Source organism: Accipiter gentilis, chromosome 22 (genome assembly GCF_929443795.1).
Source record: "Accipiter gentilis chromosome 22, bAccGen1.1, whole genome shotgun sequence".
Classification (NCBI taxonomy): Eukaryota; Metazoa; Chordata; class Aves; order Accipitriformes; family Accipitridae; genus Astur; species Astur gentilis.
The window spans coordinates 19846440-19862739 of NC_064901.1; the positions used below are offsets into that span (position 1 = coordinate 19846440).

Below are 16300 nucleotides of genomic sequence, written 5' to 3' on the forward strand. Positions count from 1 at the left end.
CTATAATAAGCATGAGAGAGAGTCATTTCAAGTAAGTCAAAGTAATTTCTGGAAGGCACTGTAAAAGAACTCAACATAAGAACCTTTTATATATGCATATATGTATATGCATCCACATATTATGTGTTATGTATATGGACTATACAAGTATATACATACACATACATATATGGAGTTGAGAGGGGTAGGGAGATGAGATTCACCCCACTTAACATGTGCCTAAGGGAAAACTCATCTCACCTAATTTAAGTGTTAACCATCTATTTCACTAGAAAATAACATGGAGTAAATTGGCAGATGGAGATGTCCTCCTCCATTGCACAAAGACAGAGGCGACAACAAGTGCAAACAATCAACTAGTTCTTAGGCGGCTAAAGTTAGGCAAGATGAATCCCATCCCGTTCTGGGAGCCTATCTGCCCAGACTCTATAAATAGTTAAGGGTGGGATCTTAACCATTTGAAACTACAGTTCAGTTACAGAGGCCTCACCCCAAAACCTGGTATTAACCTCTTTCTACTGGAGGTGGAAAAACTATAGAACTACTTCTGCTCCTCCTAGCATTCAAGCTTTTCCTTGATACCCCTACCAGTAGAAACTAAACATTGTATGTGCATGCAAAATAATTAAGACAACAGCTGAGCAGTTTCTGGCCTAATGTCTCAAACTTGCAAGAAGGACTGCATATGTAACGTTTCAGACTGAATGACAGAAGTTTGGCTAAAGGAACTGCAAAAGGTTGCTTTTCTGTTCTCATATGGGAGGACTATCACAGCAACTCCAGATATAGCTGCAACTTTGCATTCCTCATTAAAAGGAGTTGTCAGTGCACCCCCTCAGCAGGCCAAAGATGTTAATTTCTTTAAATGAACTGGAAAGGCTAAAGATAGCATAAGCATATAAATGAACTAAATTCTGACCTGTTTAACACACTGTTTGACATTAAGGGAAAACATTAAGTGCAGAGAGGTAGCATCCTATCTCCTGTTGCCAAGGGAACAGGGTTTGTTACTACGGACAGTTTCATTTCCTACCTGGGATTCCTGGATCTGCGTGAGTTTTTTCTTCTCCTGCTCTTCCTCTTGCTTTTTCTTTTTCTCTTTCTTTTCTTTCTTTTTTGCTGTTTTTAGTTTCTTCTTGATTTCAAATCTAGTAGCAGATATTGAAACAAAAAGAATGTGTGAAAGAATGCTCTTTCCCTAAGCGAGTGAAGTACTGCTCAGATGCTATCACAGCTTAAGTTGTTAAAAGACTGTAAGGAACACTTCCACTGCCTGCCTCAGATGGATAACCCTTTAATGCTATCCTGTCCCTCATTCCCATCTCCTCCCTTCCCCAAGAAAAATAAGGTGAAGAAAAGTTGAGCATAGAAAAGTGCAGGCTTACAGACAGCTAACCTAAATGGCTGAGGAGACAACATGGCTCCTCCCTAGAAATCTGTCCTTACTCCATCTTCATCTTTGCCAGTGCAGTGACCATCACATGCTGCCTCCAACTCTAAAAACAATTGGCTATTTCACACCATTTGAATCTCAACAGCTAAAAACTTGGTTGTTTAAAGCCAGTATCATGCCAACTTTTTAATGCTTAAATGCCACCCTTCTACAGGCACTAGTCTGTATAAGAACGACTACAAAGAAGTCACAGTGAGTCCTCCTTCAGCAGCTACATTCCAATCAGACTCAGGCATTTTCTGCCATCCGGTTTAGGCATGTCCATTTCTACCTTCACCAAATATGTCAACCTGAAATCTTATTTTCAGCCACTGTATTCAGAACAGTAGTGATTTCGCTGTAACTGTCCTGTGACTGAGATTCCACCGCACCATGCATGTGGCTGCATGTGGTCATTGCTTTAGTGAAGTGTGCATATGGACAAACACAAGAAAAAAATTACTTAACTTCCAATAACTGAAATTCTAAAAAATGTGTTATCCACATGCATATTACACAGTCCATTAATCTTCAGTCCTTTACACTTGGATTTTGTAGACAAGATACTGAAGTGCCAGATGAGCTCATTGCCTTTTTGTGCCTTTAACATGAAGCATAACACACACATTGCATTGTATCACATGCAATGCCTGCTGTAATCCTAGTGAACTCACAGCACAATGTACATACAAAGAGCTAGACCGCATTTTGAAAGATTCAACTTACCAAAAAGTTAAATAACTACCCACCACCGCCGCCCCCTTCGGTCTGCCTGCCAATCCCTTTACACAGAACAGGACAAACTCGTTTAAGATTAAATCAGTAACTCAAGCTTAGATTGTTTAGCTTGTTTGTATCAAGTGTTCTCCAGCTTGAGAAAGAAGAAACCCCGGAACAGTGAATGAAATTAAAAAATAGGTGTCCTTCTACCTGATCTAAACCCAATCTTTCACTCATTCTGATCCCTTTGAAGAGAGCAGCAGACTAGAGAAGACACTGAAAGTAGTATTAAAACCACAGACAGGCAGGCAGTGCTCTAACTATGTCTTGGACAAATGGACAGTCTGACAGTAGCTTATATTGACATGATTTACTCAACAGATGTCAGTCCTCTGGAGAAATTTCTCAGCAAGTGAGGAAAGAGAGAAGTCACTGAAGAGGGAAGAAACTGGAGAAAACTTGCCTTACACGTGCCAAATCTTTTCTGTTAGACACATGCGAAGAAAAATACCTTTACTAAAGGAAGTTGCCCAACAGGACAGTGTTACAGTAATAAACAAAACCACAACACCTAAAGTAGAAATCCACAAATGATCCCTTGAAAACAACATATTCAACACCACTCCTCATTATTTCAATATCTCTGTCTTCTATTAGGGCCCCAACCAGCTTCAAGCCCATACAGAGGTAACCTAACACTGCTCTGTGCTTCACCATTGTTTTCTGAAAAATTCCAGAAGCTCATACACACCTTACACTTTGTTTGCCTTTTTCCAAAGTATCAGCGTGTGAGAGCTAATACAAAAAAGATGGAAGAGAAAGCAGTCCTTCTGACTCTCTGGCATCTGGTGTGTGAAGCAGTAATATGGCTGCAACAGTAGCTGACAGAACCATGCGTATTCAACAGCTTAGAAACTTTCAGAAAATTACTTGTACAAAAACATGCAGCACTCCTGCTGTGTGCTTCTCAACTAGCTACAAGGACAGTTTGTGCAAAAAATCTACAATAGAAGCTTAATTCACTTTGTAGTGCTGAATGCTTGGACCCCAAACATGAGACCACAGTCAGCATACTCTCCATACAGCCTGTATGAATTCGCTACCAAATATCAACAGATATAAAATTCACCTTCTCTTTAGCACTTCTCTCTTCTCTATCCGGTTAAACAGCTCCTGTTCTCTCTCCTTTTCTGTCATTTGTTCCAGTCGAGCTCGGTCTTCTTCATCTCCCATCAGATCTTCTCCATAGCCATCATGGAATTCCTCATCTTCAGATGAAGAATCTGAATCTGAGCTAGATGAGGAGCTGTTGCTTTCTGAGTCAGAGACTTCTCCTAAAACAAAAATACAAGGCAGCAAGATTCAGCTGAGGCAAAGTCCAATCACTTCATTGTAGCATGTTAGCAAAGGATACTAAGAACAAATTTTACACTCCTCTTCTGCTATACTAAAAGCATACATATCATGAAAACTAAACACAGGAGGAAATACTTTACTACCATAAGATATGCATGCTAAAAAATGATAAAATGAGTGCTACTACATGTGAACACAAAGAAGGTTATAAGTAAAAATTCTTAGTAGAACAAACAAATTTTAGGAGGCCTTTTGGTTAGTGTGTTAGGGTCTTAAGGTTAGATTTCTATGCCTGTATGCTTATGTTCCTGAGAAGTTGCTTATACATCCATAACATTGTAAGTGTGTGTGCACACCTCAAATGCCACTACTAACTACCACCAGTACTCCTCATTATAGCAGTCTGAAGAACCAAAATTTGTCATTTGAAGACTGCAGCACTATGAATTGCTACATCAAAAGATAAAGTTGAAACACTCTACCCTCAGGACTGGTAAGGACATGATGCTAGCTCCATTACTGTAACAAGCCCTCCCAGTTACACATGGACTTAAGGAACAGCTGACTCCCCAATAATATTGGGTAACACCACCTTTACAATTGATTCAAGCCCAAGTGCTTTGATTGTCTCACCTAATTGACTACGTTACACCAAATTGCAAAAGCAGACATTAGGATTCTTTCTTTCACTTTCATTCTGGTCTCAGTATTTCTGGAAACTTCCAGTGTTGCAAGCTTACACTCTGAAAAACCTTGATTTGTAAGCCCTGATATATACAGGTTCAGTCACTTCATGCTTCAGTCTGTCTCTGCTGTGCTTAATACACTTAAAACTGGAGGCTCCTTCATATTCTTTCTTAAACTTTGTTTTTTTAGTATCAAGTGAAATTACAACTAACCACCTGCAAACCTTCATGGGCATGATAAAAGCAGGAAAGAACACAGGATGTTTGCCCAGCATTGGAACAGATTCAATATTCACGTAAAAGTTTCTAACAAAGCTATAGTAATGATTTTTATTCTTCCATGGCAGTATAAATTTGTAAGAATTCCAAGTCAGAGCAAATGCATGCAAGATAAGCTCCTATTTGCATCATGCAACACTACTACACCTCTCCCTTTGTCATCACAAGAAATTTGGGAAGGGAAAAATACGTCAATGGGAATAAAAGGAAATGCTAGCCTTACTACAGATGGGGCATGCTAGAAGGAAAAAAAAAATTTCCAGAAGAAAGTCAAGTAATGATGTAATACATTCTTCAGCTGAAACAGTATTTAGTGTTGCGGTTGTAAAGGAGGGCTTACAGGAATGCTATACTGAATTATAGGCACTTCAACCATGGCAAGTTTAAGAGTCATGCAGACTACCAGTAACACAAAGAAAACTCTTTGAAGGTAGTCTTTAACATCACCATTGAACATTACTCTTCAGTGTGCAAAAAAGGGTAACTTCACTTTGAATTACACTGTAAGTAGATGCACATGTATTATCTTACCCTCTTCAGGTGCTGAGCTCTCAGCCGAGCTGTCTTTATCTGAGCTGCCTGAAGAGGCAGCTTTGTTCGTCTGTTTCTTCATGGCTCCTTTTTTCTCTGCCTTACCCGCTTTTCCCTTTTTTTTGTTTTTAGAACCTCCAACAGTCCACTGCAAGGAAAGAACCAAAGAAGGGATCATAAGACATGAACATCACTCTCTTCTCCCTCCCCCAAAACACTGGAGTAAAAACAACAACTGAGAAACAGTCCAATACCTGACAGCAACAAATCAATCATACAAGGGGAGGGGTGAGGGGGAGGAAAAAAAAAAAAAAAAAAAAGGAAGCCCATAGGAAATTTATCAAATGAAAGCATTTTACAAGGTTTATGGGGTTTGGGGGGTGTGTTGTGTAGTTGTTTTGTTTTTTTTCTTAAAAAAAAACAACAACAAAAAAATCAGTTATCAGTGCAAGCCAACAGTTGGTAGGACACCCCTTTTAAAAACAGTGAAGACTTCAGAGTCTGCAATATCTGCCAGGAGAAAAGAGGTACTAAAAATATTTTCCTAGGAAAATAACCTTAAACAACAGGTGTCCAACTGCATTTGTAAAGATTAGCTTCAGTTTACTACTATTAAACAGAAGCAACAGATGTGTTTCCAAAGATAGTTTACTCAAGAGCATATTTAAATTTCATGAAGGCACACCAATTATACATAACAGTTTTTCCAAAATCTCAGTTTTACCAAGAGTACACAGCATCTGTACTTTTATGCAACAAATCAACAGCGTCCTTGCTTATGGACAGTAGTGCCACCACCTGCATCTAGGTACACAAGTCGGAATCAAATTAGAATTGCAGAAGTCAGGAAAAAAAAGAAGAAAAAAAAGAAAAAAAAATAAAAAAAGTCAGGAAAAAAAAAAGAATGTCAGTCTTAATTTTCATTTTCTTTTAATATCATATCTTCAGTTAACTTAGACCGCAGTTTCCAAGTACAGGACTTATACCTTATACACACACACACACAGGTAGCAACTTTAAATCCCTAAATCCTAGGAGAATAACTAGTATTTAACCTTATAGTGCAACTTCTTATTACAATTTTTGCATTGTCCCAACTACCTGGGTAAAGCCAGAAGGGAACAGAACTGGTAAGGATTGCCTGTGTATTATTTTAAGGCTTTACAATATTGTGTACTTTACTCCTCTCCTAGAAATTCTCCAGGCACAAAAACTTCAAGGATAAGACAGTTTCTTTCTAAATATATATATTTAGACTGTTATCTTCTTCATACCTGTATATTACTCTCATCTTTCATGCACATCACCATCTGTTCAAGCATGCAGTTGACTAAAAAAATATTCCTAATTCAAATGAGCAAATACTCTTTTGCATACATGAGATCTTGCACTCAAAACTACTCTAACTGGGGCAGGGTGGGGGTGGAAATCAACTGAGATTTGACCTCAGGTGCACCCAAACTTCAGGCTTCTCACCCATTCATCCCTTTCTGGGGATGAATCAAGTCCATCTCTGCAGGCAGTAATCATTCCATCAAATCTGATGACTTCTGCCCGATTAGGCACCATCTTCAGAGAACCCTGGTGTTCAAATACTCTAAATGAAACTCAACCAAGTAGTTTGAAGCTACTACCTGATCTACTGGTACTTTTAGAATTTCCTAGGTTTTGATTACTCTCACACCAAGCTCTGTACCTTCCATATTACCAACTGCTTCATCATCTTCTTTAGGCATCAGCTGTGTATTCAAAAGTATATCTGTCAAAGGCCAGGCTGAAGTTTTCTTTTCCGAGGTAGAAGTACGGCAACCTAGCAGTGAGCCTCTGACTGCAATCCATACCCTATGCAGTTACCCCAGTCTGCTATGGTCCATAGGGTAGGTTAGAAACTGCACAGAAAGCATCTGACTTTTTATCAGCCTGAGCTTGCACTCAAGTCTTTATTGGCTTCCGCATCAAAAAGTTTTACTTGTTCAGTGTTACAGTACTGCTGCCTAATAGTATTCCTGGTTAATTATGCCCATGTAATCAGTTAAGAACAAGCTTGTACTCTGCCCAAATCTGCTCAAACCTCAATGTTAAGGAATCATCTCCTAGGTATTACAGAAAAGTGCATTTTTGCTATTTGCTCAAGAGCTCACCTACTGCCAGCATACCAGTGAAAACACAACAGTGAGAAAGTGAAACTGTGCATTTAGCAGGGAGGAGCAGAGCCCTCCCTGCAGAGGGGAAGCAGAGGTGCTTCCTTCCCAGAACTCTGACACTTCTTTTCAGTGTGCTAACACAGAATTATACCCTGTATCAGCATGCTGTATAGCAAGGAAGAAGCACAGAGAAAGCCATACAGTACACCACAATTATACCAAGACCTTGAGAGGACATGCTGAGATGAAAGAAATTAAGATCAGATAAAAACAGCAGGACTCAGTTGTTAATAAAATGTTTAATAGCTGTAGATATATGAATTACAGATCACTGTTCTCAGACTTTGACTCACAAGTGGAATTGTAGAGAGAACCTGGGTCCAGGAAGATGGGACTGAAAAGAAAGCTGTGTGACAAACTCTTGAACAAAAAAAAGTAATATAAAAAAATCTGCCCTAATCTAGGAAATTTTGCTTTGGTTTCTATTTCACCCTGGACATTACACTTCATCACACTTTTCTTTATGCAAGTGACCTCTATGTCTTCTAAGTCACTATAACTGGTTGTCACCTCCCAGTTTCAGTGCTGTCACAAAGCCAAATTCTTCCTCATCCAACTCAGGTTCTTCAGGGGTTAATTCAGCTACCCCAATCTCTCATGAATGCCTGGCCATTCCTGGTACCACTACAGCACAAGACAAAGGTTCAAGCAAACCTTAAGGACAAATAAATCATCAAAACCAGGACATAGTCAGTGCAAGGCTCTTTCAGGCTCATAGATTGCTCTGCAGGCTCAGGAACCACCAGTTGCCATTTGGACACTGAGTGACCATTCTGTATTGTTCAGAGTCCAGCCACCATCAAGTTTCTTCTTACAGCAGAAGACATAACACAGATTAGCAGGTCAGAGGGTGGGGGAAGACAATACTGGAAAGCCATGAACTGCATGGCAACCTGCAGTCCAAACCAAAGTTTTGAGCCCCTCCCTCAAACTCTAGCACACCAGCAGAGATCAGAAAGGCAACAACATGTTTGCATGTAACATCAAGTAAAAATGCACGAACAGTTATAGTCAGAAGCATTTGTTTGCTCTGTTTCCCTTAACTCAAACAGCATCTCAAACAGCAAACAAAAACCATATTTTCCAAAATCTGTCCACTACTGCAGCTTCTCCAGATTCCCTCTTCCACGTTCCAGTCAGGCAGAGACAGTCAACACTTCTCACATGCTTTCCATGACTATAATGTCTCCTCTAAACAGCCCCTCTATTCACTGCTGCCTCTTTGGCCACCATCTGGAACCCTCCACAGTTCCAGACATGGCAAGTTAATAAACCCATGCAGAAGTGTGCTGCAACACAGCTTTCTGCTTATTGTTTAGTACTACCAAACAACAGAGCTTTATAGTTCATTCACAGGAATTAGCCAGAAGAGCATTTCAATTTTTCCTCTTGCTTCCAAGGTTCACAGTGCTAATAGCTTGCATATTTCCCCCCAAGAAACAGTTGGACTCAATGATCTTAAAGGTCCTTTCCAACTTAAATGATTCTATGATTCTAAGAAGTCCAAGTCCACAGTATCCAGAATGAATTGCCAATTAAAAAAGAAAACCACATTAGAAATTAGCCAGATTTAGAAGTCAGCTTCTACAAAAGCAACTACACAAAATGATTGAAGAAAATAATTTACAGCTCAGCAAACCTGGAACATATTTGCACGAGGGAGATTAAATGAGATTGAGGAGGGAAAAAAAAAAAAAGAGAAAAAAATTGAGCTCTTAAGAGTGCAGAATGCAGTAGAACTGTTTTACATGTGCTGCTCAGATAGTGGTTATTTTCTTCCATTCACACAGTACTTAAATGCTTTATCCACTGAGATTTTATTTTGCAAATAGGTATTCTCCCTGCTTTTTTTTTGTTTGTTTTACATCAAACTGGACAGAGATGCACAACCAATGTTACCAGCCTGCCCTTGCCATATCCTTCCCTCCTGGATATGGCTTTTATAAGCAAAAGGCAAATTACAAGCAACGACATCAAAGAAAAACAGGTCCCTTACCAAAGTGTTCCTTTCCTAGGCCAGATAAACTTACATGCCATGACAACATGACAGCTTAAGAGTGCCAAGGTACATAACATCAGCCCAGCCTACAAATTTTCATCCCTTCTCCCCCATTCATACAGGGAAAACAAAAGGCAGTCCTTCAGGCAAGTCATCAAACTGCAGTTACAGCCTCTGTGAAGACAACAGCAGGCAGCACAGATATGAAGATAAGGCAGCTTTTACTGTCTTCAGGGCTTCTCAAAGCTGGGAGAACTCTAGAGACAGCACTCCAAGAGCTACAAGGATGAAAATGCTCTCTACCACTGCTGTTAAAACTAAATAGTAAATAAAAAGCCCTTGTTTCCTGCCTTTTGTCTGTACCTCTCATTTGGATGCCTCAAACACCTTCAAAATAACAACAGCCCAGCAACTAGAAAACTGAAAGGACCATTTTGGACACAAAGAGGAGACTCAAGGTGTCAAAACCAAAGATGGAAAGGAGATAAGCAAATAAAGGAAACACTTTCTGAAGCCACAGAAGAGGCTTTGCCAGGAACTGCCTGAAAGATGGCTTCATGGACCAAAATATCACCAGACACTTGATCTACCCTTATCATCTGAGTACTGCTCAAAGGAGCTCACAGAAAGGTAACTATGAAAAAAAGCCTACCTATAGTAGGTTCAAATTCAGTTTAACGTTTAACGTGCAAGTTAACATTTGCTCTAGAAGTATTTTGAGGGGTCCATGTTCTGAAAAATGGCAAGAACTGCTGAGTAAAAACATCAAGATGGTAGCTACCAAATGCCAACAAAGAAGCACTCACCGTAATCAAAACAAACTCTGGGATGCTATTGGCTATGAAACCCTGCAATGTTTTCTTTAGGAAGCCTGGGCCAAGCAGCTGGAGATGACAACAACCATAAAACACTTGGTCAACAAGTGCCTTGCATGGCTCTAGCATTACCAGCCAGCAAGAATCATCTGGACTAACAAATGCTTAATGACTTCTCTACATATTAGACAGTGCCTTATGACTGGATTGTTCTCGGCAAAAACTGCTCCCTGGGTACAAAGAAAAAGCTCATTCAGTGAAAAAAATTAAATAAAATCACATATTAAATTCCAATACCTCTATGAGTCTATTTCTGGAGCAACCTGCTCCACTTCAGAGCTCCTGCAGACTCTCATACCACATAAATCAAGTCCCCAGAAGTTATCCCCGTGCTAGTTTGCAATTTAAAGAACCTACATGCAGACAAAATTTTATACCTGTTTTTTCCACAGCTGGTTCACATTACTTCTTTGGACATGCTAGCCTCCATACAATTAGCCTGTGCTATTCAGATTTGCACTTGCACTTTGTTTGGGGTGGGGGAAGTAACAGCGCCTCTCTTCCTTAAGGAAAGCTTTACTATTGCACCCATTAACAGCTAAAGGAAACTGTCTCCAAGTCAAAGTTACAAAGCACACAGCCTATAAGGCTGTGTATAAGAAGATTAAAGCACAGCCTGTTTCAAATTTCCTAAGCTTGAAAAAACGTATGGCAAAGGCCTCACAGGATTGGAGAACCCACTCATTCTTGAAGGTCTAATTAAGCAGTGTTATGAAATAAAAGCACACAGGAAAAGGGAGACATTTAGCATCGTAATCTCTACAAACCCACAAAAGACACCCCCAAAATGGAAGGAACGCATGCAGTTTTCTGCTAACCTGTGGTTTACTAGAGTGCTCTAACTTGAAGTGCAGTAAGTAGACCCAAACTTTCAAGTTCTTTCCTCATAAAAGGCATAAAGCCTCATAGGCTGACTGTTATTCAAGACTGATTTCCTCACTAGCTGCATGACCACTGCTCACCTCCTCCTCTGTCCCATAGCTCTTGACAAGATCTTCAGCTATACCATTTCCTACTGAATCTGCACATTTGCAAATAAATGCATAAACAGATATTCCTCACTAAACTCCAGACTAGTACCAAGCATTCACCTTATAACTTTTCTTGTCCTGGAAGTATGTTCTGCTATCACACTAGAGCTGTTAAAAGGCACAATCAAACCCCTCACAACATTAGAATGAGGGCAGAAGGATGCACAGACTTACACCAGCATTGCTAAAAACAAACCTTTCAAGAGAAACAAACAGGAGCTCCTACAGCATTGTGGCTTTCCGTCTAATCTACACTTATGTTAGTGAAGTCGTTGCAGACATCATCCAGGCTTCACCATGCAAGAGAAAGAATTCTCTTACCATAAGCAATGATGCCAGGATAAAAGGAAGAGCAAGAACCCAGAATTAACCTATTGCAACTGAGGAACACCATCCATACAATAAGCAATGTCTTCAATAAGCAATGAGGGTACCTTGTGGACACATATACCTCTAGCACAGTAGCCCCAGTAGTAACTTGGCTAACACCAAACTGGTTATGTGCAGCAGACTAACAGTTTGGGATAGTGGTCATGGCCACATGTTGCTCCACAGATAAAGGAACTGTCTGCCTCCACACCTGCGTCCGGCTTAGTGTACCTCTTTGCGAAGGTAGTACTTCTTATTCCAAAGCCCTGCAGTCATTGCTATTTATCAGTTCTCTGAACAACAGCTCATAGTCAATTCAGTCATGCATGTTTCACAGACCCACCAGAAGATGGTTCAGAGCATCCCTCCTATTTCATTGCCTGCAACTCACCTTCAGTCTCTCGGCTCGGTAATTTGATTCTGACCACAGAGGTCCTTAAAGTGTTACAGAACCCAGCATCTCCACCGTGAACACCTGATGTGGCTCAGAGCTTTCACAGAAGCACATTCTCCCCGGGACACACAAAATACAACACAAAAGATCTGCTGAAATCCCTTGGGCACCACTGTGTAGATGTGGCATGATTTGTACATGCTGTTATTCTGTAATTCTAAAATTCACTTTCTCTCCCCTATGCCCCACAAACTTTTCTCCCTTTAAAAAAATGCAGAGTGCAGCATTAGCCTCTGAAGCAGATATTTAGGCTCCTTTCCTATACATGTAACATAGTGACAATCCTGGAATGTTTAGTGTTTGTCAGGAACCACACAGGACATGCACACTACAAAACCTGCATGGAAGCACATGGGTATGATTAAGCACATTTGCAAAGGGCAACAATTTCCATGCTTTTGCCTCAAGACCCTCATCTTGCACGAAGTCCAGTAAGACAATTTCGACTTTTAGACCCCTTCTCCCAACCCCCAAGGTTGAGTAAACTTCGATCACAAGAACACTGATTAAACCCAAAGTTGTTCAGCAGTAGCCTAGTCAAGCCTAGGGATGCACACAACTGAATGACTGGCAGAAGCAGAACTGTTATAAACCAGCCTGTCTCACCCTGCTGTGACAAGCAGCAGTTCAGAATGCATATTTCAGGCACAGGAATAGAAGCAAGTGTCCTAATTACCTCTTCTCTAAATCTTTTCCTCTTGCTGCATGGAGGTCAGAAAAAACTGAGTATCAATTAGAAATGAAACACAGACTAGAAAGAGTATCAAATGCACATGATGCAACAGAGGTACTACCACACCTGCAAGGTCTGCACAAATTTGTGAAGAAATACTCTGTCATATTCTACATATAATGGAAAGGTAGGCCCTACTTGTAGTCACACAAACTAAAAAAATAATTTGAATAATATTATTTATTCTGACAGTTTTCAGAGATAAACACAGAAGCCTTTATCATCAACGAGCTCTCCACACCTAAGTCTGCTTTTCCAGACAAGTTGGTCTCCACGAAGCTTAGAATAAATGAGCTGTGTGCCAGCGGATCTGAACACACAAAAGCAACAGACCACGGGGTCACCCAATAACAAACCTAATATATCTAGCCCATTCACAATTTTCTCTTTCCTTATGTCTTAAGCATAGATTAGATAAAAAAAATAGAAAATGGTGATTCTTGTATTTTTTTAAGAAAATGACTGATGGAAACAGAGTTCCGAGCATATTTATTTCAAAAATGCCTCAGAAAGAAAATTAAACCAACACATTCTTTACATTTATTGGAAGAATTCTGTTACACTACCAAATGCTTAACAGTTATATAGTTTATCACTGGCCTACCCTATCAGTCTTCAAGTTGTCACAATGAATAATCCTTCCTATAGTTTCAGAAAAAAACCCCACCCCAAACAGCTCCCTGTTAAATTTTTAAGAATAGATGGAATAAATTACCTCACTACATTGTGCAGAAAGCTTATAAAAGACATTTGTAAGCCTTCAAGAAAGTGTTTTTATTCAACTACCTGTACGACCTGTTTGTCAGTTCCTCTGTTCTGATAGGTCTATTTCATTTCTCATTTATAGATGAAAGCAGAGACTTTTAACCAGCTCCAGAATGTAGCACCAAGAACAAATAATAAAAACAGATCTAGCAGATAAGCACCACTATACAAGGAATTGACAACAGCCCAGAACAAAGTTATGCTAAACTCTTCCTTGCGTCGCTTTCTTCAAAAATGCCAGTAAAAACATACTCTGTTGCATGTTCAAATGACCAGACAAGCTAGTTCACAGCGGAGTTCTTTGAAAATCAAAGTAGCTAAATAGAACAGTTTTACCACCTGTAAAACAGTACTACCTGCCTTGACCCTTTTCTTCTCTAAGGCCGCTCTCTCTCCTAAAGCTGAAAACCTCTCCTCCTTAGTTCAGACTCCAGCTTCAGCAGCTTTACTGCTACTTCAACTGCCAGCATTACACAGGAAAACACCAGTTTTAAGTAGGCAGACCATTCGGACCATATGAACATGGGATGAAACAGGTAGGCATCTTTTCTATAGGCATTCAGGCTATTTTATATACAGTTACAATTCAAAGCATATTAGTTAAAAGACAGAAAGAAGTATTTCTGAGTATACATCCTCTGGTCTTAATGGGTCTCCACCAGTTCCACTGATGGCCAGTCCCACTTTATGAAGTCAGCAGGCTAAATATACTGTATGACAAACACACTTTCACTGCTTAGGTACAATCAGACATATAACCCACAGTAATTTCACTGACAACATGACAAACTCACCTCATCGTCACTGTCTGACGTCTCAGAGTCTGAAGATGCTGTAGGTTTGCTCACAGGTGGCTCCTTTTCTTCAGAGTCACTGCGTTTCCGTTTGGCCAATGACAAGAGCTCCTGGTGTGAAAAACCGCACATTTATTTTAAAATGTCATAATTAGTTTTACCAATCCAGTTCAGTGGATATGCACCTTCTCTGTGATATTTGAGCACAACCCAGTAACATGATTATCCCCACTGACTAAGGAACAAAGTCTACTTATGTTTCATAAATATATCTATACACACACACACAATTTTAATACAACTGGATGCTACAGAAGGATTTTGGGGATAACAAGCTATAAGAAGTAAAGACTACTACCATTACTTTCTTGGTATAAACCACATGAGACGAATCACTTTCAGAGTCATGTCCAGGTCTGTTTTATTTGGATTGGGTAATAATTCAAAAACACCCTAACTAGATTGTGTAGCATTAACCCAAAAAGCCAAATACTACTAGACAGCAGCTCCTCCTTCTAAACAAAAGAGATGTTTTCAGTTATACACTTTGAAACCGAAATACTTTAGGCATCACCACAATGTCATGGCTAATAATATTTAGTCAGCCTGTTCAAGTCCTTTTCACTGTCCCTACACATGACAGAACGTACTTAAAGCTTTGGATAGACGCAGAACAGGCATCAACCTCAAAGTTTGTGAAACTAAGTAGAGCTGTTCTCCTCCAAAGGAAGCACTGTCAAAGACAACACACACCAGCAAAAAGAACTAAATGGCTCTCAAATAATCTCATCATCTGCTGTTCATAGGTTGTTCAGATGACAGAAGCAGTACTACAAAACAAACATTTCTGAAGCTGCTACTGTCTTTGTAGTCCACAACAGATAATTTATTCTTAAAAACATTGCTTTGGGGTTGACGAACCGTAGCTGTGAGTAGAAATACAGTCACACCAACTTCTGCAGTCTTGGGAAGTCAATACTAGATTGGTTTGCATTAGTTTCACAACTGGAAGATTATCTCCACAGCAAACGGATTACAATTTAGTACCTCAAATGAGAACACAAACACTGCAGAAACTGATGGCCTAGGCTACTTACCAACAAAGAAACCTTCCATTAGTAAAGGCATTTTACAAACCTTTCTCTGAAGAAGGCATACAACATCAACAGAACACATTTGTAGAATTAACAGTTCTCTTCAGGAAGCTCCTGATGTTTTCTACAATCTTTTCTAGAATTTCTCTCTTACAACTGTCTCTAAGTAGTCCTTCAACCCAGACTACCTCTCTGGATGATATCTTGGCGTGTTTACCACTACTTTTATTCCAAGCAATTTTCCTTCTTTCTTCCTACCCTTGTCCTGTTTTCCAAGATAATATATTAGAAAGGCTCCTACTCCTTTGATTCAACAAGCCTAGATTGCCAAGGGAAGCTGTCAAACATTTAACCTACAGGGGCCTCACTCAGTATACTCTCATAGTATACTCTCATCCTTAAATCACACCACAAAAACATTGCTCCCCTGCTCCCTCATCTTCACCCTTGCACATACACATCCCTGCTGTTACAGTTGCTACAAGCAGCTCAGCAGAGGACAAAACACCTACTGCTTGGGTACAGCTGCAGAAGCATGCTTCCAGTGAACGATGGAACAGATGCAGAACCATACGGTTATTCCTACCACCATCACTCTGATTGCCTGATCTATTCTAGAGCTAGTCCACCTCCTTCTATTTTCAAGCCCTGAAGAAACTACCAAACAAATATCCTAGTGGTGAGATGCTGGCAGCTCTAAAGACTCTAGAGGCATGCAAGATCAACAACATCAGGGCATGCAACATCTGCTCCAGTATACTTGTCTAACAGAGCCTCCGATTTGATTTTTGTGACACTCCAAGCTGCAAAGCTGCAAACCTATTTTTGAGTGTTTGGGAAGGCTTTTTATTGCAACATAACAACAACTTCTGTATTAAAAACCCTGAAGGTCCAGCACGTAAATTACATCGGACATGTAGGCTTCAGCATATTTAGCCAGCCAAATTTCTCTCCGGAACAAGCACTGCCATACAAGCT

General features: G+C 39.9%; 1 protein-coding gene across 1 annotated transcript in view; it reads right to left on the minus strand.

Moving 5' to 3' along the window:
* RTF1 (RTF1 homolog, Paf1/RNA polymerase II complex component) overlaps positions 1-16300 on the minus strand; it is a 29979-nt gene that overhangs the window by 12646 nt on the left and 1033 nt on the right. The window contains 4 exon segments of the mRNA XM_049825247.1: positions 1034-1148; positions 3282-3486; positions 5005-5152; positions 14229-14339. Coding sequence (XP_049681204.1) covers positions 1034-1148; positions 3282-3486; positions 5005-5152; positions 14229-14339 — 579 coding nt within the window.